The sequence below is a fragment of the Solea senegalensis genome, linkage group LG11 (genome assembly GCF_019176455.1).
Source record: "Solea senegalensis isolate Sse05_10M linkage group LG11, IFAPA_SoseM_1, whole genome shotgun sequence".
Taxonomy (NCBI): Eukaryota; Metazoa; Chordata; class Actinopteri; order Pleuronectiformes; family Soleidae; genus Solea; species Solea senegalensis.
The window spans coordinates 18,664,479-18,691,571 of record NC_058031.1 but is presented as its reverse complement, the minus strand read 5'-3'; the positions used below and the strand labels follow the sequence as shown (position 1 = coordinate 18,691,571).

The following is a 27,093-nucleotide window of genomic DNA, read 5'->3' as shown; positions in this document are numbered from 1 at the left end:
GACTGTTTTCTTTCGTTTTCCAGATTAAAAGAGCTGAATGAGACACATAAGAAAGTGGAGCATGAAATCAAAATAGCAGTATTTACCCTTATAAATGAGATCAACAAGAAGGGCAAGTCTTTGCTGCAGCAGTTGGAGGTAAGAGAATATTAATGTAAGGCAATCTAGCTGAAAACCTTTAAGTCCTACAATGGTACTTTAAAAAGATAATTGGTACGCCGTCTGTAATTATAGTAACATGCATATGTGAGGGCATAGCCTGTGCCTGTTGACTTTCTGTAACTGCATCAAAACATGCTAATGATTTTTTTCTTAACCACCATTAATAGCAAGATTTCATTAGTTTAATCACAATTAATCCAAATTTTAAGATGTTTTTAATTATATTATTTCGCAACTCACATAAGTCCATATTACTAATGTGTCCCAGTGTGTCCTGATGGGAAGATTATGATTTGTAATTTGAAATGTTCATGTAATATGTAACATTTGAAAATTTGCTGCAGCGTGAACATATGCAAACTGTCTAAACTGTCATCCCTAAAAATCTTGCAATCCCTGTATTAAATTCAACATCTAACGGCACATTTGCCTAACTGTACTCACACCCTTTCATGATGGATGTTGGATATGGCTAATGTTAGACATCATCCATCAGTTATGCTGATTTTCATTAATTTCCTCTTTGTTATGCCTCCTGCTTTTCATCTACTGCTGTGGTTTTCATTTTCCTGCCTTCACTGGAACCAGTTGATATTATGGCCAGGGTGGACAGGATTAGAAATGAGCATATTCGAGAGACGGCTCCAGTTGAACGGTTTGGAGATAAAGTGAGGGAGGCAAGGTTGAGGCGGTCATGTGCAGAGGAGGGATAGTGATTATATTAGGCAAAGGATGTTGAAGAGAAAGCTGCCTGACAGGAGGAAAAGAGGGAAGACCACAGAGAAAGAGGACACAAGGGATGGGGCAAGATGAAGACAGATGATCCACTGCGGCGACCCCTAAAATGAGGAGCTGAATTAAGAAGATTGTGCTCTTATCTGTTTGTCTATATGTATTTTTCTTTACCACAACCTATAGCTCCTGCTCTTATAACCCAGACTCTCTGCTGGTATCATTTAATTGTCATCTAATCTATCTCCAGGCATATGCGAATAACATTCTTGTACTGTAGCTGACTGGACATTCATTTATTTGAATTTCATGCGTGGATTAATTGTTTGGGTTCTTTCAGTAGTTCCTTAACCAAAATAATCTCCTTTTTTGTCTAGGGTGTAACCAAAGAGCGCAGTTTGAGGCTCGTGGCGCAGCATAAGGATACAACTCAGCTGGCTCAACAGATCCACCATGTGCTAAAATTTTGCCATTGGGCGATTACAACTGGCAGCAGCACGGCACTGCTTTACAGCAAGAGGCTGGTATGTGTCACGTCAGCATTCTTGTTTGCATGAGTAGTGATTGAAGTTGTATCAGCTTAAGATGTATTTTTGTCTTGCTTGTAAGATGTAGCATTTAAGACTACATCCATTCTATATTTTCATTTAAAAATGTCAATTTTAGATTTAAAAAAAAAAATTTAATCTAGACAAGCATTTCCCTTCCGTATCCAAGGTTATCCACATCATCAATCAGCTACTAGGGTATGGAGGACCAAAAGGGACAAAATTCAATAAAAAAATACACCATTAAATCATTCATTAAATGTGTCATTAAATCATGAAATGTGTCATTAAATACATTTAATTAATTAATTAATTAATTAATGAATTAATGACACATTTCATGATTTCATGGTCCGTGTTGCAGTGGATCATTAATTTATTTTATCTGTCAAACTCGCCCATCAAAGTCAGAGGGCGGGGCTATCGCTGATCGAGTCTGATTCATTGCTTTGGTCTGAAATGGCATGGCTGCCATGTATCACAGCATAGCAGTGGGTGCTTGAGCTTGTATAGCCGGTTCAGTGTCACAGCACCGTGGACAGCGGTGTGTGTGTGTGTGTTTGTGTACAGGTGCAGCGCGATCGATAGACAGAGATCGTGTTACTCAGTTTAATCTTGTAAATAAAACTTCCGACCCAAATTAAATTTTCCCTCTATTGACATAAACAACGTAAAGTGAGGAGAGAGAGACGGGCTGCGGCTCTTTCCTGACCCAGGACCTCTGCCCCGACGGAATAGAACAGCACCCTCTCGGTGTCCCGAGTCCATCAAAAATAGGCTATATAGCATGAATTAGAAAACAAAGAAATTCTTTGTAAAATCAGATGTTCAGAAGCAGTGAGCACGCCACTCCTATATAGTCAGATTTATATGATGGTATTTATATAATTTGGTCACCCACAGGCAAAAATATAAATCTGAGCCTATGCCTCTGATACTATCGCTGCCAAACTATATATAATACATCATATCTTAATACACAAACCACATTTTTGAATTCTAAATTAGAGACTAATTTCTCGCCTCAAATGATCTGAGCCAGCGGATCATTTCATCAGGACAGGCCGAGGTAATGCTGCTCTCCGTCGGACACTAATCACAGAGTGCCCGCTGAGGCAACGCTGATCACCTCCGATACTATCGCTGCCAAACTATATATAATACATCATATCTTAATACACAAACCACATTTTTGAATTCTAAATTACTAATTTCTCGCCTCAAATTATCTTAAAACTGCGCTCGGCGAGTCAGAAAAATATTTATTTCAGGTTTATATTTCTTTTTTCTGCTGCTATGCTGTGATACATTGCAGCCATGCCATTTCAGACCAAAGCAATGAATCAGACTCGATCAGCATAAGCCCCGCCCTCTGACTTTGATGGGCGAGTTTGACAGATAAAATAAATTAAGGATCCACTGCAACACGGACCATGAAATCATGAAATGTGTCATTAAATAATGAAACGTGTCATTAAATAATGAAATGTGTCTTTAATTAATTAAATGTATTTAATGACACATTTCATGATTTAATGACATATTTAATGATTTAGTGACACATTTAATGAATGATTTAATGACACATTTCACTATTTAATGACACATTTCATTATTTAATGACACATTTCATTATTTAATGACACATTTAATGAATGATTTAATGGTGTATTTATTTATTGAATTTTGTCCCTTTTGGTCCTCCATACTAGAGTTGTCACATGTCGTCTTTATGTCACGTGATTAAGTGGAGGCGGAAGTCAACAGCTTCAAGGCAAACTGCCCAACTTCATTTCTGATATTATTTGGAAGAAAAAAAGTCTGTCAATATTGTCAGTAGGAACAGTGTGGCTCTCTTTTTATTTACACTATTACCCACAGATGAGAACAGGGATGCCTCTGACAGACTTGGATATTTATGAGCTAGCTTACAGAGATGAGAGGAGAGTGGTCTCCCTCATGTAGACTTGTATCTCCAAAGTGTTTTCACTGCTACTGTCACATTATATGGTAGGATACCTTACGCATGCCCTTTGTTGGATCCTAAAGGGCACTCCTTCTGATCTAAATGAATATGAAATAATTATTGAATTTGAAAAATGGTGAAATGTAGATGTGGCACAAACAAGATAATGGATAATGGATTTAACTACTTAATCACAATGCAGATGGCAAATAAGATACAGTACCTTTTAATATGGGATTGTGCAGTAATGAATGCTTTCTAAAGGACATGTTTACAGATGAGCCTTTTTTGTGTTCTTGTAAAGCCAGGCTTACTAACCAAACAACACCTCTATCTTTGTGTGCGTGTACAGATCCTGTTCCAGCTTCGCCAGCTCTTTAAAGCTAGACTGGAGCCAGCACCTCAGGCCAATGGAGTTGTTCGTTTTTTCTGTGACCCAACCTTCTGGGCCAAAAATGTGTTGAACCTTGGTGAGAACACAAACTGTTTAAATCGGTGTTGCCATTTATTTATTTTTTTACTTTTTTTTTTTTACTACTGCCTTTCATTTCAAACAAAACTACAGTTGCAACCAATTGGACGAACCAAAAGGCATATTTGACATTTTTCTAAAACATTACACTTATTAAAGTTAGAGAGGGCAGTTTTTGACGAAGGAGGCAGTTGAAATGATCAGATGAAGTTTCAGGTTGATTGTATGAATGTGTAGGAAGAAGAAAGTTGTGTGTGTATGCGGTTATGTGCTTCCCTGTGTGTAGTCTAATCTACTGATCTGAATTAGCTGTGTGTGCTTTGTCTGCAGTTAGCAGTTGATATAGTGATGGTGCCTCAGCCAAACAACTCACTGTAAATTTCTTCACTATGTGTGCCGCAAGGCTTGGCCTAAGATCCTGGATTTGTGAAGATAGAATAAAGTTTTAAATTTTTTAAATCAGTTTTAAAGGAGGAGGGGACTTTTGTGTTATGGCCATGAGTGGGATAGTTCAGTTTACATTGTGCTCTAGAAGCTGGATGGTACTTCTCACTCAGTCGCAGTTCAAATTCTGTAAGTCACTGTAATCACATTGTGTGAAACTAGATACACACCAATGTAAACTTCTTGAATAGGCTAAAAATTCCATAAATGTTTTAAAGTGTAACACTGAAAAATCTGTAAAAACCATGAAATTACTACGTTGAACTATGCAGAAAGAGTCAATCCATTCTGTCAGAGAAAAATGTGCAAAAAAACGTTGTTTGGACTATATGAAATATTACAAGTAACAATGTCTAAATTAAGTTGAATGTTTTGCAGTTTTATGCAAATTCCTATGTTGAAGCATGTTAATAGTTATTCAGTTTTTCGACCATCTTCTTTCAACTGTAGGTAATTTGGTAATTGAGAAACCACCTCCACCTGCTCAACCACCTAATACAATGGTCGGAGGACAGCCTATTCCACCAGGCCAGGGTCATCCTGGTAAACACCCAGGACAGATAAACCTGGCCCAGCTCCGGTTGCAGCACATGCAGCAAGCAGCCTATGCACAGAAGCAGCAACAGCAACATCATCATCAGCAGCAACATCATCATCATCAGCAGCAACAGCAACAGCAGCAACAACAACAACAGCAGCAGCAGCAGCAGCAGCAGCACCATCACCAACAGCAGATCCAACAGCAGATGCGTATTGCCTCCCAAATGTCTCAGCAGCACCCCAGACAGGCTGGCCCACCCTTGGTTCAGCAGCAGGTAGTGAAAACACTCACCAATAAATGTACCACTGTAGAAAAGAATGATGGGCTGATAATTACATTGACTCGTCATGCCTTCTTCACAGCAGACATTTTAACATTCACAGCAGGGAAAGCACAGATGCTGCTGATAAGCATTAATGACAGCTCTCTTCAGACTTGGTAATTTCATACATTATTTACACCTGTGTCTCTTCTACACGGGTGTAAATAGGCCTATTAAATGTTATTATTTTTTTCCAGGCTGTCACATGCTTCTTTGACAATTATTATCATGATATTAATTTAAATTTCTAGAACGGTACCTATTATGTAGTCATTTGTTTAGTTTTAGATTAGATTTCCTTCAGAGCTGAGAGTTCTATACGATGGAGGATTTTTCTATGCAAGATAAGTCTTAGTGGTTCAGGAGCAATGTGAGATTGTAGGGAAAGACTTCCTATTACTTAATCTTCCTATGATATGAAAAGAAAAATATGATCATCATGGATTGTTTACACGAACAGTGGTGGTTTTAAAACAATGTTTGTTTTTTTCTGTTTGTTTTTGGACTGACAGCTGACAATTTTTTTTATTTTTTAACATAATTGATGTTGGTTATGTATGGTAATTATTTATTATTTTTCTGAATTCCTCCTTACACTGTACTTGTGTATGCACATATGTTTTAACCAGCCTCCAAGGCTCATCAGCATGCAGCAGCTATCAAGAGGGCCTGGGGGTATGAATGGTGGACCAGGGGCCCCAATATACCCTTCCCCCCAACACATGCGTCTACCTGGCCCTTCACAGGTCCGAATGCCCACAGCTCAGCCCAGGCTCAATGGACAGCAGTATCCCCCCATGATGCAGCCTCACATGCAGAGACAGGTCAGTACAACCTCCCTGTTCTTCCAGTATGGAAATACTATAACTACTGTAATTTTGACTGCATTATAAGAACTGTTTATATATGCTGCACAAATGTGGGAAATATGTTGAACCCAAAATGTCACTAATTGCTTGTTAGCAGGTTCTGTATAGATACACAAGGTGAGGTCTGAAGTAGCTAAAGAGCCAAAAGCCTGATTTATGCTCCATTGCTGGACCCTTTTAAATTTCAGAAGTAAAAGAAAGTAGAATTTTCTTGTGTTACGGACATCCATCATATTTTGTGGTTCAGTGTGATTGGTGTCTCAGTTGAAGATGAAACTTCAACATAACAACGGTCAAAAAAAACGAATTTCTTCTCTGTTGCTCTCTTGTTTGCTTCAACCAGTGCACACCGTTTCGTGTGCTAAGTTGTCTTCAGTAAAAGTACATTTGTCTTTTCCTTCCCAATTATATCATGAAATTAAAATCTATCCATTATCAAAACAAAAAGCATCACAGATACAGTGTACATACAAATAAACAAGCTGACACAAGGATGAACTCATCAGGATGAAAGGCTGAAGGATATGTGTGGATTGTTGTGATAGAGAACATCTGAAAACACTTGTCAGTAGTATCAAGCAATGAAGTATAAACCAGGCTTAACTTAAAGAAACATAGTAATACATAGTAATAGAAGTATATTGTTTAAGGATCCTAAAGGCAGTTTTTTTTGGGTTTACTTTGAAGATTCTTTTAGCTTTTTTATCAATTAGTATTGTAGGAATTCGGGAACAACCAGGCTTTATAACAAGTTATAAAGTTAGAAGAGGTATAAAACATTTCATTGTTTTCAGCCTCAGGAAGCTGTTTTTTACAGATACATGCAACAAAAAAATGCTACCTGCTCCGCTCAATACCCAACAACAAAGAGACAATCCAGTGATAACTGATGAACAGAGTGAAGTATTTTACAGCACAACAAATCACATCTTAGTAATTGTGTAGACGAAAGAGAAAAAGCTGGCCTTACATTGTGGCCATTCCATTTTCGTTATGGCAGGGTGCTAACAAATATGCATTTAAACATGATATTAGCACTTAGCACTGCTTCACCTATGTATCTATACATAAAATATGTTAAACTAAATCTGTACAGTATGAAAATGTAAATTCATTGCCTGCATGTAAGACTAGGAAAGAAAACCCTCCACTATACCCAGCCCCCTTTTCTTTGTGTCCAGATGACTTTAGAATCTGAGATGAGCCACCAAAGGTTTCGTTTCTTACTACAATCAGGGGTTTGGCACCTTTTTTCCTACTTTGTCATTTGTGTGTCTTGTGCAGCATGAGTTGTCACCCAAATGCATGATCATGCAGCCCTGTTGTTATCACAAGAAATGTGTTTTTAAACTTAGAAACTGACCTGCCTCATTGGTCCTGCCCCCACTTCTTTCCTTTCTTCCCTTTTCTGTCTGTCCTTCCCTAATTTCCATGGCAATTTCCTCCTACATCTGTCTATCACTCTTTTTCTGTACAGCATTCCAACCCGGGGCATGCAGGCCCTTTCCCAGTGGCCTCCCTTCATAATGCCAACCCCACAAGTCCCACCAGTGCCAGTATGGCTGGCGCCCACACTCATCGTGGGCCTGCCAGCCCCATCATTGGTCCCATCGAGCTTATCCCCTCGGTCACCAACCCTGAGAACCTGCCCTGCCTACCTGAGATCCCGCCCATTCAGGTGCGCACATTCTTACCAATCAGATCTCAGCTGCCAGTTTTATTTTATCAATGAATATTTAAATTGCAATGAAATGTAGACACTTGTAATTGTTATTAATTCTAAATTGAGTTTAAGTGTCCTTAAACATATAAATGTGTAAACCAGCATGAAAAATAGCAGGAATATTGAAAACAGTAATTAAAACAGTAATTTTGTTATTGTTTCTTCTACTAGAACATTTCATTCCCATGAAAACGGCTTGTTAGTTCTGTTTATCATGAATAACCAAACATTTTGAGACAAAGAATGTTTTAAACCATGCATACTATTCAGTGAATCAGTAAAATATATGTAGATTAATAAAATTTTCTAAAAAAGCATTTTGAAAAAGAAAAACAGTGATATTTTTTTAAGCTTAATGTGTCCACTATTTGTCTGTTCCTATTTTGTTTTTCTCACTATCTTAGAAGTTTTTATTCAATCATAAATTCCCTTTGACTATTCTGACATTTTTCTCATCCCTGTATTTGTCTTGGTTAGCTGGAGGATGCAGGTTCAAGCAACCTTGGACACCTCCTTTCACGCTACATCACTGCCAGCACACAGCAACATCTGGGCTCAATAGACATGAATCCCTCACCTGGACTGTCCACACATTCGCCAGGATCGTCAGGTAAATGCCCTTTACCTGACCATGCCATTTACCTGCTCCTCCCACAGCTCTCTGTTCAAATGTTATATTCTTTCTTTTCTGCTACCTCAAGATGATTTATCCCAATCGTTTGTTTTATCTGTTGTTGTTTTGAAAAAAAGTGCTCTGTTTCAACACAAAAAGACATAAAATTAAAATGGTTAAACCTGTGAACCATTCCCAAATAATACTTTTGAAATGCCATATGACATGTCAAGTAACCTCTGGGGAAAAATTGACCTGAACAAGTGGAAATGATCAATGCCGCTTTATCAAGTCTCTGCTGTCTCTGTCTCCAGGTCTTTCCAATGCCCACACACCAGCACGACCTTCGAGCACATCCAGCACAGGCAGTAGAGGCAGGTAAGGGACATTTCAGTAGCAAGACACCCAATAATCAAAGTTGTTTTTCCACAGTGAGCTTGTAAAAGATTAATGGGTCATTAATGTTAAATTTGCTGAACATTTTATGATTTATGATTTATTTTATTTTATGATCTCACACCAATGCTAACATTTTAACACAGTCATTTATACAAATGGGAACACTGTTCGGCTTCTATTCTTTTCCCCAGTGGGACCTTCCTAGCCAAAAGACAATGGCATAACAAAGTAATGGCATTTACTTATGTATGAATGACCTTAGGGCCATATGTCTTCTAGCACATTTTCTGTAGGTCATGACAGTGAATGGGAGGTTGCATATCATATTGCTGCTCTTCTAGATGCTGTTCCAAAGGTCAGCTTCATGTTCAGTCGTTTCTCAGGACATAAAACAGTATCCTCATTTTGGTTGGTTGAGTTTTATTGTGTTGGACATGGGGTTAGACTGGTGCTCTGTAATTTGTTTTAAAGAAAATATTGTGCTAAAGGAGGTAGAGCCTGTACCTCCAGGAAAAAAGTAATATGTTTATAATCTTCTCTTATCAACTCCATGTTGACATGCCAATGTCAAGTTTATGAAAACATGTGTATTAAGGAAGAAATGTTTGTCACCCAATAAGTCACCAAATACCCTAATAAAAACATGTCAGCGTCTCAATGCAGTGTTGATTTTCGCTGTTAAAGGTTGTATTTACTTTTATGCTAACTTTGTTATTTATTTGTCACTTCATTTCTGATATGTCCGCAGTCTTATTGAACCCAGAGAGATTATTATTATAATAACAATTATTTGTGCTTTTTTTGGTTTTGTTAATATGTCTCAATATATTTGATTGATGATTATTTCTTTCCCTGTGATTTGAATCCATCCAAGCTGTAGCTCTGCTGGGAGGGCAGTACAAGGAAGTGGAGCTGCTGCAGAGCAGGTGAAGGTGAAACAGGAGCCAGGTACAGACAATAGCTACAGCTGTCCATCTTCATCTGTCAAGTCAGAGCGTGGCACAGATGCTGGGAGGAGTGCCTGCATGGTATGAATACTGTTGTTCTTCATCCATTGTTTTTGAAACAAGCAACAATATTTGGGAATATGGCAATGCCCTAGCAATGCACTATATTGTATATTGTACTTGTTGTGAACTTATATCATGATATGGCTCACCACAGTGTATATTTGTGTAATCTATGATATTGAACATCATATCTGAAGCTGCAAGACCAGTTTTGAGGGTGCACTTGAAAAAAACAAAAATCAATTAATCTTTTTTTCCCCCATAATAGACAAATGACCTTTGTAGTGCCTGTACTTGCCAAAAAGACAATGTTTGAATATTCATTAATCCACATCATAGTATTGCTTTGTGCTTTATGGGGAATCTCTCCTTCAAAAAGCTTCTTCTGGCAAATGTCTGTGAAAATAAGAAAAGAAAAAAGTTGATTATTCTGTCATATGAAAATGCTGCTAATATTTCTGTGTATGTGTTTGTTTTACAGATGAGCAATCCTGAGAACACTTCCCTCTCAGCATTAGGAGCTATAGGCCAAGATGCCCTCAGGTCTGTAGCTGACCGTATCAAAGCAGAACCCCAGTCTGAGACGACGTGTTCTGGACTAAACGGCTCCAATGCAGCCAAATCATCTTCTACTGGTACCACTTTGACCTCCACTACCTCATCATCCATAGAGAACAGCAGCACGACTGGTCCTCCCCTCACTAATGGAAACTTAGGGAGAGGGACAGAGGTGCACAAGAGCTCAGCGTCTACTGGTACAGGCAATCCTGCTGGGAAAGAGGATGACCCCAATGAAGACTGGTGTGCTGTTTGTATTAATGGTGGTGATCTGCTGTGCTGTGACCGGTGTCCCAAAGTGTTTCACATGAAATGCCATGTACCCACCATAAAAATCTTCCCAAAGTAAGTGGACAGCACAACAACAGTGATGCCTTGCTCACATATAACATATATGAGATGATGGTTTATTTTTACCATAAGTGACACTCTGTTGTCACTGTGATTTCACAGTCATTGAAGTCTTTCTTGGCAGCTTGTCAACACACATCAGTGATTGACTAAACGCACTAGGGCTGAAACAATTTACTTCATTAAGCAGTTATTAAACAATTACTGGATTAATTGGCAACAATTTAGATAATTGATCAATCATTTTTGTTTGTGGACAAAACATTTGAGAATATAATAATTTCCACATTTGAAAAACATGTTTCAACAATTTTCAACATTTTCTGACATTTTGTGGACCAAACGATTAATTGACAAAATAATTCACAGATCATATAATAATAATAATAATAATAATAACAATGATGATAATAATAATAATAATAATAATAATAGATTATGAAAATATTTGTTGGTTGCAGCCCCAAAGCAAATCTTCTATGTTATCCAAAACATTTGTTTTGTCTGATCGTTGAAGATGCATATGAAATTAAAAGTTAAATAAAAATTTTTATTTATAAAATTATTATTTCTCAGGGGTGATTTCCTCTGCACTTTTTGCCGGAGTCTCTCAAGCCCTGAGATCGAGTACTGTGATGACAGCCAGAAAATTAGAGGAGAGCAGTCCCTGAATCCTGAAGATCAGAGGGTCAGTAACATCCAAAACATTCCCTGAGGACCTCTTCATGTTTTGTATGAGACGGCTAATTCTCTCTCTTCTTCTTTGTGCAGAGATGTGAACGGCTTCTCTTGTACATATACTGTCATGAACTCAGCGTCGGCTTTCGGGAACCTGTTCCTAGTTCTGTAAGTGGCTCTTCACAACACGTGCACTGACATGCAGACACACCCACAAGCACAGGTTACTCTTATTGGTGCAGCCTTTTTTCTACTTTATTGCAGTTATTAGTGTTACGACGTGTCATCAATATTTCATTCATCCTGTCGTATTTATCCATCTCTCCAGTGCTTGAAGTGGGTCAATACTGTCCGGTACACAAAACTAGCACTTTGTAATTTTACTATTGAGTACTATGAGTACTCTGTTTAGGTAAATCTGTCCAATTCATTATTATGGCCCAGAATTACAATTTCTCAGGGTGCGCTTTGTGACCCATTCTCACAAGAGTCTAGTGTTTGTTTTGCTTATTGTTAAAAAAATAAAAAGAAAAAAAAGGGAAAAGAAATATTGTTCTTGCAACAAGAAAAATATTTTTTGGAAGCGTCAGTCAGTTGTTTTCACTGACTTCTTGCCACATTTGAGGACCGCAGAATAACTAAGTAAAATGGACTGTCTGCTTAGAGTTTAAATTTTTGTAAATGTTAAGGATAATCTAAATATTCAAATTGGCAAAATGTGTCACATAAGTCCAGTTTTTAAGTTATTTTAATGTGGGATTCATATTAAAATAAATAAATGATGATGATGATGAACATCTCTAACATCTTTTAATATGTTTTATTTACTGAAAACCTTCTGGCACTTGTTATTTCCCACTTCACATACTGCATCTCTCTATTAATTCAAGGAACATCTGTCTGTCTGCCGTCTGACTGTCCATACAGGTTTCAAAGTCTTCAAAGGCATGAGTCCTTTGATGTATTTACAAGCGCCACACCTATCAAATGCTTGCCTATCAAAGGCAAATGCCCTTTGATGATTTTGAACAAAGTAAAGGTAGTAGTGTGAAACATCAGCCTGCCTGAAATTATCAGAAGAATAAGGTACCAGTGAAACTGGGATGAGCCAATAAGATACTGGGCCAAATCATTGGATCAGATATAAAAATGTAATAGATCCAATCCAAAAGTCCTATATATCGCATGCTTCACTATGCACAGCAACAGCATTGTAGCCGAAGCATGTTGTGGGCTGTTTATTTCTACGTTATGAGGATATTTGTTACACAGCTGGAGAATCAATCCATCCATCCATCCATCATCTACCGCTCTATCCTCCACCAGAGGGTCATGGGGGGTGCTGTGCCAATCTCAGCTGACATAGGGCGATAGGCGGGGTACACCCTGGACAGTTCGCCAGTCCATTTTAGGGCCACACACAGAGACAAACAACCATTCACTCTCACACCCATGGTCAATCCACGGCGTCCAATTTACCTAATCCCCATATTGCATGTTTTTGGACTGTGGGAGGAAGCCGGAGAACCCGGAGGAAACCCACGCACACACAGGGAGAACATGCAAACTCCATGCAGAAAGGCCCTTGTTCCAGCCGGGGCTCGAACCCGGGTCTGCTTACGCTTACCACTACACCAACCATGCAGCCCTAGTTGGAGAATCATGTCTTTGCAATGGCTAGCACAAATATGTGGTTAACAGCTTTATAGTTGAAGAGGTCTAAAATGTCTGTTTCACACAGTATCGACACGAAAAAGTGGCATTGTGCCACACAGCGCCCTACTAACAATATCTGGTGAGTGCCTGCTTCACCATGACTGTGAATAAGCTGCAGAGCCAGACTTTCCAGCTTGTCTGCATTATTAGGAACATTATTATAAGTACATTCAAAACTTATTAAACTTTATTACTTCTGTGGCTTCAAATGTAGTCTTGTCGGACTAAAATGGACCATGTCAACATTTAAATCTGCCTACAAACAAAGCCTGAGCAAACATCAGCACAAACCAGATATCCTGTGCAACGACCTGCGAACATTCCTCTCTGTTATAGGTACAGTGTGCTACATGGTTGGATAAGAAATGCAAAAGATATCTGTAGAAATGTGACAATTATTTTGATAAAATGCTAGTGTTCCAATTGATATTACTGTTGACAATTTAGCATGTATATATGGTATTTTTTTAATACCAGGTCTGTGCAGAGTGCATGGAACATTTCGAAATGCACTGCAGTAAAACTGGTGGCACTCAATTTGCATAGTGTGCTGATATTTGTTTCTTGATTTAGTTAGGTGTAAATGAATACCTTTTCCGCAATAAATAATTTATTAGTCAGCTCTTGGTAGGGTCATTTATTTTGTGAAATCTTTCAGATATGCTCTTAATGAAGACTTATGCAAATGAGGATATTTTAAAATGGCTGGAACGTTGCCAAATTAGGTTACTGACAATCACAATTACAGTGATTCATGAGTGCGATATGGCCTAAAATAAGATTTCAGGTTTTGTTTTTTTGCACAAAACTTGATTTATGATTTTACTTTTTTTGCCTTAAGAAATATTCAATGGTTAAGAATATATTCGAAATGTCTGCTTGGGGTTAAAAAAGCAATCAAACACAAACCTGCCTGCAGCCTTTAGTTGCAGTCACATTTCAACAAAGCTCACATTTTTGCTACTGAGATGACTGAGTGTTTTAGGACAAACTCTTTGCTGCTTGCTTGACACAGTAACTTCAGGGTTAAATGTATTCAGGTGGGGTCATCACAGCACTGCTGCATGAAACTGCCCTGACTTTGTTTTATATGCAACACACTGAAATACAGCGGCAGGGTTTGTGATTCAGCTTGCTTTCAGCAGTGCTGTCACTAACTACACCAGACTCCCTCTGTTAAAAATGAAATATACATTTCCTTGCTAAATGTTGGAGATTAACCCAGATTTTCAGGATTGTTAAGTCTTTTCAACTGATCTGGCATTGTTCGCTTTGATTCTTGTGCCTCTTCCTGCGACAGCACTCTCACCAATTAGTGCAGTCTGAAGTGATAGTACTAATGGAAAAGCAAAAAAAACATACCGTGACAAAGAGAGTTGAGTCGAACTAGTGGAAACAAGAAGACTTTTTTTTATTTTTGACAAATCACAAGCTATACTGGCCTGTCATGTTCATGTTTTGCTGAGATGTTTGCTAGAGATGTTTTCTAACCTGCTTTTATTTTAAACCAGGTGCCCAATTACTACAAGATTATTAAGCATCCCATGGACCTGAAGAAGGTGAAGAAGAAGCTGCAGTTACGGAGCTCCCAACACTACACGTCTGTCCAGGACTTTGTGACTGATATGCGCCTGGTCTTCAACAACTGTGCTCAGTACAATGAGGTGAGCAGCATGAGTCCTTTGCCTGCTTTGGGGAATGGCATCTGCTTGTGTGTCTGCATGAAGACAAGGGTTAGACTGGTAAAGATCCAAGTTAAAGTCACTACCATCAGCACATTCAAAAACTGGTGATGTTTTTAATAGTTTAAATCAAACAACTATGTTCACGGCACTGTGCAAAAGTCTAAGGCCACCATTAGATTTGTTTTTGTTTTTTAGCAAAGCTATGATCACCATACAGCTTCTGCAGACTTGAGTGTCAAGTATTTAGTTGGACCTACCCTTAAATGGCCCTAGCTCTCTCAGAACTTTAGTGGAAGCCTAACAAGTTAATGGTAAAACCTTTTTTTTCATGTGCACACATATCTGTCTATTACACCAGGTTTATTCAAGACATGCTTGAGCATGCCTTCCAAAATTCAGGTGCCAAAGATTGCTGAATTTGACAAACATAAAAACAAAGCTAGTGGAGCCCTACAATTTAAGCACAGTTATATAAGTTATGGTATCTGTTATGTAGCTCTTTAACAAGGCCCAACTTGGTAAACCAGTATGTTAGTCTACCCTTAGTTGGAACACAGCTTTGTGCAGAAGGGCGTAGGAAGTGGTTCTTATGGCCTTCACGGTTTGTTTGACACTTACTAACACTGTTGGAGGGTGATCCCTTCAAACTGGCTGCAGGAACATTGTCTAAACCCTGTTAACACTGTCAGCGTCACAATTATGAATCAAGAGTACTATTTTTAATGGATGGCTGTGGTCAGTGTTCTTAATTTTTACCTGTCTTCTTTTATTGAGGAATAATGTATTTTGAAGTGTTTGTTTTTGTTGCTTCTTTTTAATATGATGTCATTGAGGCTTTGTCTGTCTGTACTGTCTGGAGCACAGATTATACTCAGTATATGCTAATGTATTTTACCTTACAACCACATGGGGGAGCTACTGTTTAATGAAGAGGTGAACAGTGTCTGGATTGTGAGTCTGATCACACAGAGAGGTTTGTAGTGATCATAATGATCTGAGCCTCACAGGATGATGTCATGTGCTGTTGTGCAACCCAAATTAACAGCAAGCATGGTCCCCACTTGAAAGTCATTTTGGTTAAGTTAGTTTATATGTGTAAATAATATAGTGAAAGACACATCAGCACAATGACACATTGTCATTGTAATGTGATTAGATCAGTAAGCTGTAAGTCAGAGTAAGTGGTAGCTCATAAACTAATCAACAACTATATTTGTATGGTTAAGAAATAGTTTTCTCTATAACGGAGTATCACACACTATACACTTTGTAACCGACTACAAATATGTGGGAGCTTCTATACACGGAGAACATTCTGCATGAATATTAGTCTGAGCATTAGAAAAAGTTACTTAGAAAATGTAGAGCCTAAGTGAAGTGGTCCTGTTTAATCCTCCTTGTGTGACAACAAATTTGCCTATTAATTTCATGTGGAGTCAGCAGTTTAGAAAGGGTCCATTTGTGTTTTTATATTATGTGCATATCACTTTCTCTTTCACACTCTTGGAAAAGGGGAGGGAGGTTCATGGTTTTTCCTTGGTTGCAATCTGCAATCTGTTGCTAGTTGTGTCTAAATTCTACACATTTCAAATGTAAGGGTGGAGGTTTTTTTTTGAGAGTTATCAGTACCAAAAAGCAGTGGATAATTGATGAAAAAACATGTTTTCCGCTATATTTACGTAATGTTTTGGTTCATTCCTGTAATTCTAATAAATTTGTGTAATTAGTGAGTAAACATCTTAGATTGACCTGTTCATGTATGTACCACCATATAGACTGTGACATACAAAATGAGCAGCAGAAACATAAACAAGATGATTTATTTATAAATGCTGGATTAATCAATATATTAACAACTAATCCAGTGGTTTCCCATAGCCCATTTGACTATAGTAAAGACCTTTATATTATAGACCTTTACTTGCTGTTAATTCCTGCAGTAACGACATGGGGCTACACACCACATATGGACGAGCACAGTACTCCTAAGCAGATTTCTGCTCTGATTATATAACCTGCCTGTGCTGTGAACTCTTTTCTTCCCCCGCTGCTTCACTGTCTTTGTTGTAATGTTATTGCCCCTTTTTAGATGTCTCGAATAATCCAGGTTTATGATGAGGAGAAACAGATTAATACACAGGTAAGCCGTTTCAAATAGAGCACAGATGTCCTGACCCCTCCCACTGAGGCTCCAAGAAGTGTGTTTGGCCTTCAGAGATTTGGGCAGTCTATAGTTGTAAAAATGATGTACAAAAACCACAATACCAACCCACTGCTACAGGTGCTGACTGTTGATCACTCTTTACTTTACTAATGTAACATTACAAGTTTTTGATTTCACAATTAACACTTAAATCACTCTTATTCTCTATTTTTTTTTTTTATCTATCTATCTAATTGTCTTCAATTGAATGTCGTGTGACACATGTCACTCCAATCCACAATCACGCCAAGAGAGTGACTGTGATAAAGGTTGAAAAAGGTTGATTCAGGGAATTTGTAGTCAAAGAGTTCTGTTTCACAAGCTCTCATAGTATTTTGTTCATTTTAGATTCAGTCAATTTTAAGTGAACAGCTGCACATGTGCTTCAGTCATATTATGTTTTTGATGTTTCAAGCTTTACTCAAGGTTTTTTTTTTTTTCCCCAAGATTTCTCGTCATGTAAGTGATCTGGAATAATGGCAGTAGCTTGAGACGACTGAACGGTCAATGGTTGTTTGAAGGGCCTTAACAGAAGTGCGTTTTATGTGTCAGGTGTATAAAACTGTTTCCCTGAGCAGCATAAAGCAATTTAAACAGCCTGGAAGATTTTTGGAAGTATTTGGAACCAGGCTGAAATTTTGTATTAATTGTGTGAGTGCTTCATGGAACCACAGTGGGTCTGGGAGGAAGGATATCTCTGCTCTGTACAACAAGGGTGAGCTGGGGCCACACTGCCACCAGGAGTCTTAACCACATCTAATTTGTCTCATTTTCCTGTTTATCCTCCCCCACTTCAACCCATTCATTCTTCCTGCTGTTTGGTACTGTCGCAACTACTTCATCCATATCACTCCTTACCCCCCTCCTCTCACACCCCCTTCTCCTCCTCCTCATCTGACAGGTGGGATCAGAGATGGCGATAACCGGGAAGGCAGTGAGTCTGTACTTTGAGGAGAAGTTGCAGGAGATGTATCCAGGGCAGAGCTTCCCAGAAATGCCGGAAACGGAGTCCCGTGATGAAAAGGAGAAGGAGAAGGAAAAAGAAAAGGAAAAGGAAGACAATGACACGGACGACTCTGATGATGACTTCGTACAACCCAGACGCAAACGATTAAAAACGGATGAGAAAGTGGTCCATATCAAGTGAGAACCTGCCACTTGGTGAAAAACGGTCTTCCCTGGACAGCCCCCCCACCCCCCCTTGAGGCAGCAAATGAAAAGGACAATACGCTGTAACAACTGCTTAGTTCATCTGATCCATTCCTTCTGGAGGAATTGTCGACTACATAAGAAGTCTGCCTTGACCAGAAGGACTAAAACATAGAAGAGCAAGAGTTGCATTCCCTCTTAATTTTATGGACATGCAACTCGCTTGTACAATTTTGAAGTAGGACTTGTTTTGCAGTAGGTAACGTTTGGTTCTTTATCATCCGTTTTCATTTGTAGATTTGTTGTGAAATTGCTTTACAAGACATTTCAATCCAGTGTTCTGTTTAATGTATTATATCTATCCTTTGACATGAAACCTACAAAGTATTTGTATGACTTTGTGGAAATGTTATGTAAATAAGAGAATTTAGCCCACTTAAGCTATTCCTACAGTATAGATGTTTGGTTGCGTCAAAAATAAAACCTGTTCCTGAAATATGTCAGAAAATGTGTGGAGTATTAGTTTTGGGGTTTCAAGTGAGTTCTTAAATGAGCAATTTACCTTAAAACAGGTTATCTCACAACACTGGTGGTATTTAGACTGGTATACATCTCTGGTTTCGCTTATTGAGATGTTCATCTTCAAAATGTCTTATCCCAGTGGTGGTGGTGGTAGATCTGAGCTTTTCACATCGTTAATGTTGACTTAGTCAATGTGACTAAATATGCTAATGTACATTAGTTGAGGCCACTTCTTCAGGTCGTCCTCCCATCTCACAATAAATCCAACAGTGTTCAAGTGACACCAAAAGACTAATGTGATTTATATACACAGTACAGCAGTTTGGCAGTGTAGGAGGCAGTTTTACTAATTTTGTTAACCTGCAATTGTATCCTATCCTAATCAGAATTGGTGTCAAAGTGACAGGACGACAGGAAGCAGCGGAAGTTGTTCCCATGATTCACACAAAGTATCATAAGGGATAGGAATAAGATGGAGTGCTATGTGATCTCTGATTACTCATTTAGGATCGTTTTATTATATAGACATGATCTGATTTTTTTCCCCCTCCATTTCTGGCTGCACACAAAGAAGAGAATGTAATCCACCATAATGGATGTCAAGTACAATAAAAATGTAATCCATTTAATTTCCCCAAACATTGAATAATTTTGATTGCGTATGATTTGTCAATTTAAGCATTTGAAGAAATTAGTTTGTAATGCTAAGAGTGGTCATTTCCCCATGTTCACTGTAAATCTAAATAAGAATAATAATTTCCATGTATATTTTACCTTATACTTTTAAAAGTAATAGAAACTTTCACTGTATAGATCCTTATTGGCCACTTCCACTATCCTTAGTGCAGGCGCTGACGCTCAAGAAAATCGAACGTCAGCGGTTTGATCAGCAGTCACGTGACGAGTCACAATGGAAAACTCAAGCAAATTTGGAAATAAAACTGCACGAGCGGACGTCAGCGCAGTGAAGTGCTGAATCATCAGTCTGACCACATTGTCAGCTGACCAGGGGCTCCGTAAATTCCCCAAAGTCATAAGTAGTTTCTTCTCTTTGGTCCTGACGCAGGAGTTGAGCGTCTTTTCAGTTCCAGGTAAGATGTTACCTTATGTCTCCTTATCAGAGACTGTGTGACAGTTAACATTGTTTGGATAACAGCAAAGTACTTTAATGACAAAAAAGAAAGAAAGAAGAAGCATCAGTTGTGGTGTGATAAGATTACATTTACATACAAGGACTGACCTTTATGGGCGCTGATCTATAGTCTTTCACGGCTGCACACCAAAATGCAGACGCTTGTTGAAGAATGCAGGAGGCCTCAGGACTAATAATGACTGATTTAATAATGCACTTTAACAAGACGCGTTGATATGTGATGAGGATACGTGAAATTTATGTCCGCGTTGGAACAGCACACTGACCAGTCCTGAAGGAAGGAAAATTAACCTTTACATGGAAACATACCATAGTTTCAAGGTAAGGGCTGTCATTACTGGAGATACTAAACTGTGTGAAGAAAGGTCATTTCTTTCTCAACCTTCCGATGAACGAAAGACACAGAAGGAAATACATTTATCTACGAGATATCTGATTCTAAAAAATATATCTTATATAATATATTTCTGATTATTATGATGTAATTGCTGCTTTATGTGTCTGTCTCACTGACAGACCTGAACCTGTCATACTTAGTCATCACTAATATGGAATGCAATTTGAAGATTATTATTAACAAGTTTCTCTTTTGTAAAACAACATTTTCTACATAGTTCCCAGGTTTAATATATACATACCTTAATTAAATGTGTACATGGGATCAAACAAAGAAAGACATAAAAGTCCGCGCGCATCTTTGAAAAAAGTATTTTCTGTTACACTTGATTCATTGAATTAACCCATTGTAGATTTTATTATGCAATACATTATTTATTCACGCGTGTAACATGATTTGGTTTGTTCTATTTTAGATAACTTGACATTTTATCTCACAAAAGCTGCAATAGTGATTTCTTTAAACTGCATGTTCATTGTCTTTACCGTCAGTGATCACAGTTTCATGACAGTTGCATTGTGTCCCTTTTTCACAGACCGATTCACTTAAAAAAGAAAAAAGACAAATGGTCACATGTGTTGATATGAAGATAACTGCGGTTGTCTGCCCACGCATTAGAGCTGATCCTCTTAGAAAAAGAGAAATAATTAATATAGTACAAGCATGTGGAAAAATACATTCAAATCATAAATTTTACTTATTTAATAAATTAACACACAGTTACCACCAGTATTATAATGCTATTATGCAGAATGAAACATTGTTTTCTTATTCTAATTAGGTGCTAAAGCACCTAAGTTTTCAATTTTTTTTCCTTATTATTATCGTTCTATGTTAATTATAATAAAAAAAAAAAAAATTGTAGGCGGGGCCAGCTTTGTTTACGGTCGATGGTTTTTCACCTCGCGAGATTTGAGTCATGTGGCGTCGTGACGTTTCAGCGCAGCGACCAATCAGCTGCCAGGCGCAGAGCAGACTTCAGACTTGTTTCCGTGTTGTTTCTTCAGATTCTCCGGCTGCTTTTTATTTGTTCTGCCGAGGACTTCACTTCGCCCGGTCAGCAGCCACACAGGCAAGACATAAGTGGTGTTTTATTTTATTTTTTTACTGTGTTAGTTTGTCCGAGCTGCCGTCGTGTTTTATTCGGTGGTGTTTGCAGTGGCTCGTTAGCCAAGTCTCTTCATTTTGCTTTGTTTATTTGTTCCTCGGCTTCTGTCAAGTCAGTATCGCGTACAAAAGGCCCGTGTTTATTGTCCTGAATAGAAGTGTATTTTGACTTTATTAAAAACAACACCGCTCTGTGACGTAATCAGCCGAATGTGGACCTAAACGGGATATTTTTGTGTCGTTTACGATAACCTTTGACCCAGATCTGACCGCGTGAACTGGACATCTGCGTGTGGTTGAGTTTTGTTCTTCATTCTAAGTCCTGACATCAGGATCAAGTGATCGACAGGACCTCTACATGACGTCGATTACTATACACTAATGCAAGAACCATAACGTGAAGATGTAAATTGTTTTCAAAGTGTCCTAACGATTGGTTTCATTATCAGTTTGTTGTTGTTTTGTTCATATAATGCATAACCTGTTGAATCTGAGTTTCTCAAACTTCCATATACGATATCTTCTAATGTTTGGTCACAGATCTGTGTTGTCACAGAGAAAAACAAACCAGAACATATTCACATTAAGATTCTGCAATTAGAAGAACTCTAACCAGTTAGTCGTTTATCAAAATAGGTGGCAGTTCATTTAGTAGTCAGTTAATCAATCAGTAATTGATTAATTGTTGCAGCTATAACAATACAAATAAACTAGAGTGATGAAACTGCCGCCCTTGGGATTGTCTTCAGAAGGAATTGAATGGAAAATCAGCAACTTTACGTCAGTCAGTAAGTTCTGATGTGTTATCCTGAAGCAGCAGTGGATCAGTGGTGTATGAAGAAGCTCTGAAACTCCTTGTTTTTGCTATATATTGTGTTTATTTTAACATGTTCATATTTGTAATGAACTGGTTGATTACTGAAGCTTTTCTCTCCAGCAGACTATGCGGACAGACGGAGTGCTCACCCGGCATGCCTTTGGATGGACTGATAACGGAAACTTCACCACTATCTGCCCTAACGGTTCCAAATGGGTTTGGGAAGGGCTTGGGGAATGTGCCCAGGATTCAAGGGATATGGCCAGCGTCTACCTGGGCCTCCTGTCCATCCTCTGCTTCATGATGTCCTTACTGCCGTAAGTGTGTTTGTCATTCTCTGCTGTTTCTCAAGGGCGTTTTTCTATCTTTATTTAGATGTCGTGTGTGATCGTTTTTGTTTGCAGACAGTACTATAGCTCGTGCAAAAATGGGAATATGGACAAAGCCCTTTCAATATGGTTCCTGTTACTGTGGTTGGGAGGTGACTCCTGCAACCTGGTGGGCTCCTTCTTGGCGGACCAGCTGCCACTTCAGGTGACTTGTAGTGACCTCGCTCATGTTCTTAAACTTTTTCCCCCTGAAAGTGCAAACATTCATTTAATCTGTATATCATTTTTTAATAAAAATAAGAATACATTTCCATTAGCTGTTATTTAAACTAGATATAATATCATGTAGGGTTTTGTTATTTAACAAATTGCCTTGTTGTCAGAGCCATTATCATCTCATTATTGTTTGTGTCTTGATCAATGACTGAGGTGATTCATTCTAAGGCGACACATAATGATGCAAATATCTTTTCCATGGTAAAGTAAATCAATCATTCCTTCTCCTCTGACTTGTTACATGTTTGCTTCTCCCTTTCATCCAGACATACACAGCGATTTATTACGTTGTGGCTGATTTACTGATGCTGGGCATGTACTTTTACTACAAACTGGGGAACAGAGTGGTTCAAAGTAAGTGTTTTGGTTCTTACTCTTTCTGTTTAATCATAGCTACTTGAGCAGACTTGTTCTATCAGTGCTGATAACCAGTGTTTCAGCACAAGTCCAGACAGAAGAAGAGTGTTATTCCATGTTCGCTGTCATGATGTCATCACATGTCTCATGTTGTTGTGACACATTTTGTCCACCTTTGACACAGTAACCCCCCCCTGTCAGTGGGAATACAGAAATATCCTTCCCAGAGTTATCCTTCCCAGTATTAATAAATAAACCCAGGTGCTGTCTCATCCCCAGGGAGGGGAGTTGTGCACATGGTGGGTGCAGCCTGTATCCTGGGATTTACTACAAACCTCATCCACCTTGCCGGGCCAGCCGCTCAACAGGAAGTGATTCCCTCTGAGTTCAGAAGTCGCACGTTGCTCTCCACCACTGACGTCCACCCATTCAAGGTAAGTCATGTTTGTTCGATGAGTTGCCTAAAAGACAAGAAGCACTTATTTTTGCCTTCTTTTTTTTAGCTTAAAAAAAGTTAAACAACATGTCTCTGTCACTTCAGGCTTTCACCTTTAAAGAGATTTTTGGTTTCTCTATCGGCTCAGTGTCGTCAGTCCTGTACCTGTCTTCCAGAGTCCCACAGATGTACACTAACGTGAGTATGACTCTGTGCTTTACCACCAACTGCTGCATACTGGAGGTGGTAGACGCTGACTGAAGCTAATGCTATTATATTACTGTCTCATGTTTAAAAGTTTTCTATTTCCACCTTTTATGTCATGTCTGTAAAACAAGTTAGTGTCAATCAAGTTTAGATCGTTTGGTATCAACGTGGTAAATGGACATTGTGTCAGGATGTTATCTAATCAAAGCTGATAAGGTGACTCAAAATAGAAAGTTTTTTTTTGTTTTTGGAGTATATTTAAAAATGCACTAAATTGAAAACAGTTTATTGAAGTGAAAGGCAAAATTCAGCACACCTGAAAATCATGCAGGTGAAAATGCAAATGAAAATAATCCCCTGTCAAGGTGAAGGGTGCTTTCTTCTCCGTAGTCTCACATGACATTACACTACACGACAGCTGTGTAAGACATCTTGTATTGCTCCCCCCTCCCTCACTTTGCCTCCGCTCTTGTCTTTTTCCCCACAGTTCAAGAGGAAGTCGACAGAGGGAGTATCTTACTTTCTGTTTGCCCTAGTCATCTTGGGAAACAGCACGTATGGCCTGAGTGTGCTAATGAAGAATCCTGATCAGGGTCAAGGCGAGAAAAGCTACATCATCCATCACCTGCCATGGCTCATTGGCAGCCTCGGCACCCTCTCTTTAGATGTCATCGTATCCTTTTTAGGAAAAAAAAGCACTGCTTCTGCTGCCAGGCATCTGTATTCTCTGTAATCCCATGTACGTGCTACATTTCAGGCAGTGCTGAGCCGTTAGAGAGGGCAGTTCATCAGAAGGGTTAAGGTCTCGTGACTGTGTGTGGAAACATGACGCTCAGTTTCAAAGGTCCAAACACTCCCAGGCAATCAGGCTTGTCAGCAAAGACCTACACTAGTGGCCCCCAGAGGCCCCGTGTCTCTCTGTGAACTTCAGCTGCTTCACGTTCTGTTTGCAGTGAAGGTGTAGATCATGCATTTACAGTACATGTTACATGATGATGATAATGATGAGGAGGAGTTATAAAAAAATAATAATAGTGGTTCTGCTTTGTGAACCGTGACATCATCAGTGAGCATTTCATAATCTGGGTTATGAAGACGAGTGGGAAATATGGAAGTATGGAGATTTTGCTGTGTTTACTTTGCTGTGTTTACTTCCGCATGAGTAACGCAGAGTAACGTCCTCCCACTTTGGTTCCTCTTAAACTGGTCTGAACACGGGCTGTTTAGCCAGAAAGCCTCAAGGTTCTGAGGCTCTAGAACGGCACCAGAGCCAGAACCAGAAAGCACTAAATGTAGGATACAACCTAGTTTTAATTAAAGCTCCAGTTCAGAACCTCTTTGACCGCCTGTGTGTTAGAGAGAGAGAATGAAGCAGTACTGTCATCTGATCTGTATTTCTACAGTATTTTGGTTAGCTATCAATTGTATGTCTGTATTTTAACACAGACTACAAATCTTAGATAGCACAGTTTGTAGGGAGGACTGCAGGAGAGCTGATCAGTGCTGTCACACTTAGGTCGCTGTATCAACTCTGGCTCGATGGAATATTTCGTAAATTATGGACAATCTTATTGGCCATTCAGGAGGGGCTTGATTGCTGTTGCTAGAGCGTGCATTTTCAATATGTTCATGTTACGAAAGGAGACAAAATTGTGATTCACACTTCACACTCTGTGCAGCATGACTTTGTCGACAGACGGCAAAAACAGTTATACTCAGATAGAGAGAGTCGTGTGGAGCTTAATCAGCATTGTGTGAACACATTGACAAAGGTTTGAATGAGACAACCATTTATTCATATTTAAAAGTTACGCATTGCATTTGCAAGTTACAAAATAACATTTGTTCTGCAGTAGCTGCAGGACAGTGTTTTTCCATTTCACAGCCTCCTTCCCAGGTTTTCTGTTGATTTCCTTGACACCGCGGCTCAGATCTCCTTCCAGTTCATAATTTACCGCAAAGCAGCGATGCAGGCGGACGGCAGCCATGATGAGACGGCGCCTCTGATGGGGACCTAAACATCAACCTCAACCAACATGCTGCTGGTGCACTGGTGGGAGGAGAGCACTCGCTTTCAGTGAGCCGTCGTAATCACATCACAAGAACACAAAGTCAAAATGATCTTCATTTTATAGTTTTATTTATTCTGCTCTTTTATTACAATGTTATCATTGTGTTTTTAAAAGTTCAGCTGCAGTGATGAGACTTACACTGCTCTCAAAGTGGCAGTCCCTCAACTTACACCTTTTAGTTTCTGGTGTTTTTAAGGGCAGCAAAACAAGTTATTGTTGTTTGTGTGGAATATTTCAGGAAATGTAATGGTCAACTGAAGGTTTTATGACCTTCTTTTGTTTTTAAAGATGCATTTTTGAACAACGGTACAGGCTAAACTCACTATGGAACATTTCCTGTAGCCAATTCAATCACTACAGATGTCACAGTGACTGTTTAATCATTTTAACTTGAACTTGATGTTCTTTTCAGGACGGTTGCTCACATTCACTAAGTTCATAAAAATACTGTACTGAACATCACTTTACCTCATTCAGCAAATACATACAGATGTGTATTTTATCGACCATCTTTTGAGATTTCCACTTTAGTAATGAATTTTAAAGGGACGGTTGAGGATTTCAGGTGTCGGACATGAGTTTAAACTCATGTCCTCCTGATTTTAGGTCACAGAAAACCAGTTTACACTTGGGTTTCTCTAAAATCATGACATTCATTCTGACATTCTGACATCCTTTTTAAAACACTTTGACACTTTCCCAAAAGGCAAAAATAAACCTTTATAAGAAGCCTGACCTTATTAGGTCTGATTTTATTTACAGGGTTTCATCTTTTTGTTTTTTGGACTGTCAGCAATGTCTTATTGGAAAAGAGCAGATGTTCTGTAACTTTGTGAGAGAAAAAAAAAAGTGTAAATACATGTAAACCAAGTGCTACAATCAAAGTAAGTATTTTTTAGCATTTGTATTTTTTGTGAATTTTATTGCTCTTGTTATTTGTTATGATACAATTAATTTTTTTCTTCCCCCCCAATACACTCGACCATTTTTTTTTTGCACTGTTGATAAAAAGTTGTATTACTTGACACAGACTTTCACAAGATTGTTGAATTTTCAAACTTTCATTTTCACCATTTTTGCACGTTTTGAAGCTCCAGCTTGTTTTTGTACTTGGGGGAAATGTTAAATATGTTAGGTGGGTCAGTGTACTGTGAACATTAAACAAATGAATAACTCTTTAATTCTGCGTGAAGTCTTCATTCAGCTATTTTAGGGCTGGCCCACTTTTTCTTCATTTACTTGCGCTGATTTATGAATTTGATCCAACTGCTCCTCTTTG

The 27,093-nt window shown here is 38.6% G+C and overlaps 2 protein-coding genes across 7 annotated transcripts in view; both read left to right on the top strand.

The window, feature by feature from the left end:
• Positions 1-18,644, top strand: part of trim33 (tripartite motif containing 33) — a 31,435-nt gene extending 12,791 nt beyond the window's left edge. The window contains exons 6-21 of one of the 3 annotated variants that reach the window (XM_044037842.1): positions 24-138; positions 1,272-1,418; positions 3,761-3,878; positions 4,775-5,139; positions 5,817-6,011; positions 7,238-7,294; positions 7,534-7,734; positions 8,257-8,389; positions 8,707-8,770; positions 9,666-9,819; positions 10,283-10,704; positions 11,287-11,398; positions 11,482-11,556; positions 14,616-14,768; positions 16,879-16,929; positions 17,894-18,644. In XM_044037842.1, coding sequence (XP_043893777.1) covers positions 24-138; positions 1,272-1,418; positions 3,761-3,878; positions 4,775-5,139; positions 5,817-6,011; positions 7,238-7,294; positions 7,534-7,734; positions 8,257-8,389; positions 8,707-8,770; positions 9,666-9,819; positions 10,283-10,704; positions 11,287-11,398; positions 11,482-11,556; positions 14,616-14,768; positions 16,879-16,929; positions 17,894-18,139 — 2,608 coding nt within the window. In that variant the 3' untranslated portion in view covers positions 18,140-18,644. The remainder of the gene's footprint in view (positions 1-23; positions 139-1,271; positions 1,419-3,760; positions 3,879-4,774; positions 5,140-5,816; positions 6,012-7,237; positions 7,295-7,533; positions 7,735-8,256; positions 8,390-8,706; positions 8,771-9,665; positions 9,820-10,282; positions 10,705-11,286; positions 11,399-11,481; positions 11,557-14,615; positions 14,769-16,878; positions 16,930-17,893) is intronic. The other 2 variants (XM_044037843.1, XM_044037844.1) reach the window with 2 other exon arrangements.
• Positions 18,645-19,691: 1,047 nt separating this feature from the next.
• Positions 19,692-26,995, top strand: slc66a1 (solute carrier family 66 member 1). 4 transcript variants are annotated; one of them, XM_044039402.1, is made up of 8 exons: positions 19,692-19,754; positions 22,261-22,454; positions 22,542-22,671; positions 23,009-23,096; positions 23,379-23,533; positions 23,641-23,733; positions 24,230-24,415; positions 25,674-26,995. In XM_044039402.1, the coding sequence occupies exons 2-8, from the start codon at positions 22,264-22,266 to the stop codon at positions 25,758-25,760; spliced, it is 930 nt and encodes a 309-aa protein (XP_043895337.1). In that variant the 5' UTR covers positions 19,692-19,754; positions 22,261-22,263; the 3' UTR covers positions 25,761-26,995. The 4 variants fall into 4 exon arrangements, with proteins under 4 accessions (XP_043895337.1, XP_043895336.1, XP_043895335.1 ...); XM_044039401.1 differs by having other exon boundaries at positions 19,709-19,754; positions 22,258-22,454; XM_044039400.1 differs by lacking the exon at positions 19,692-19,754 and adding an exon at positions 21,118-21,285.
• The last annotated feature ends 98 nt before the right edge of the window (positions 26,996-27,093 follow it).

Bases quoted from the DNA above. Each gene is read 5' to 3' on its own strand.
- slc66a1 (XM_044039399.1), top strand. From the start codon at position 21,133: ATGTGGCGTCGTGACGTTTCAGCGCAGCGACCAATCAGCTGCCAGGCG. The intron at 22,455-22,541 runs GTAAGTGTGTTT...TTTTGTTTGCAG, and splicing joins TTCATGATGTCCTTACTGCC to ACAGTACTATAGCTCGTGCA. The intron at 22,672-23,008 runs GTGACTTGTAGT...CCTTTCATCCAG, and splicing joins CGGACCAGCTGCCACTTCAG to ACATACACAGCGATTTATTA.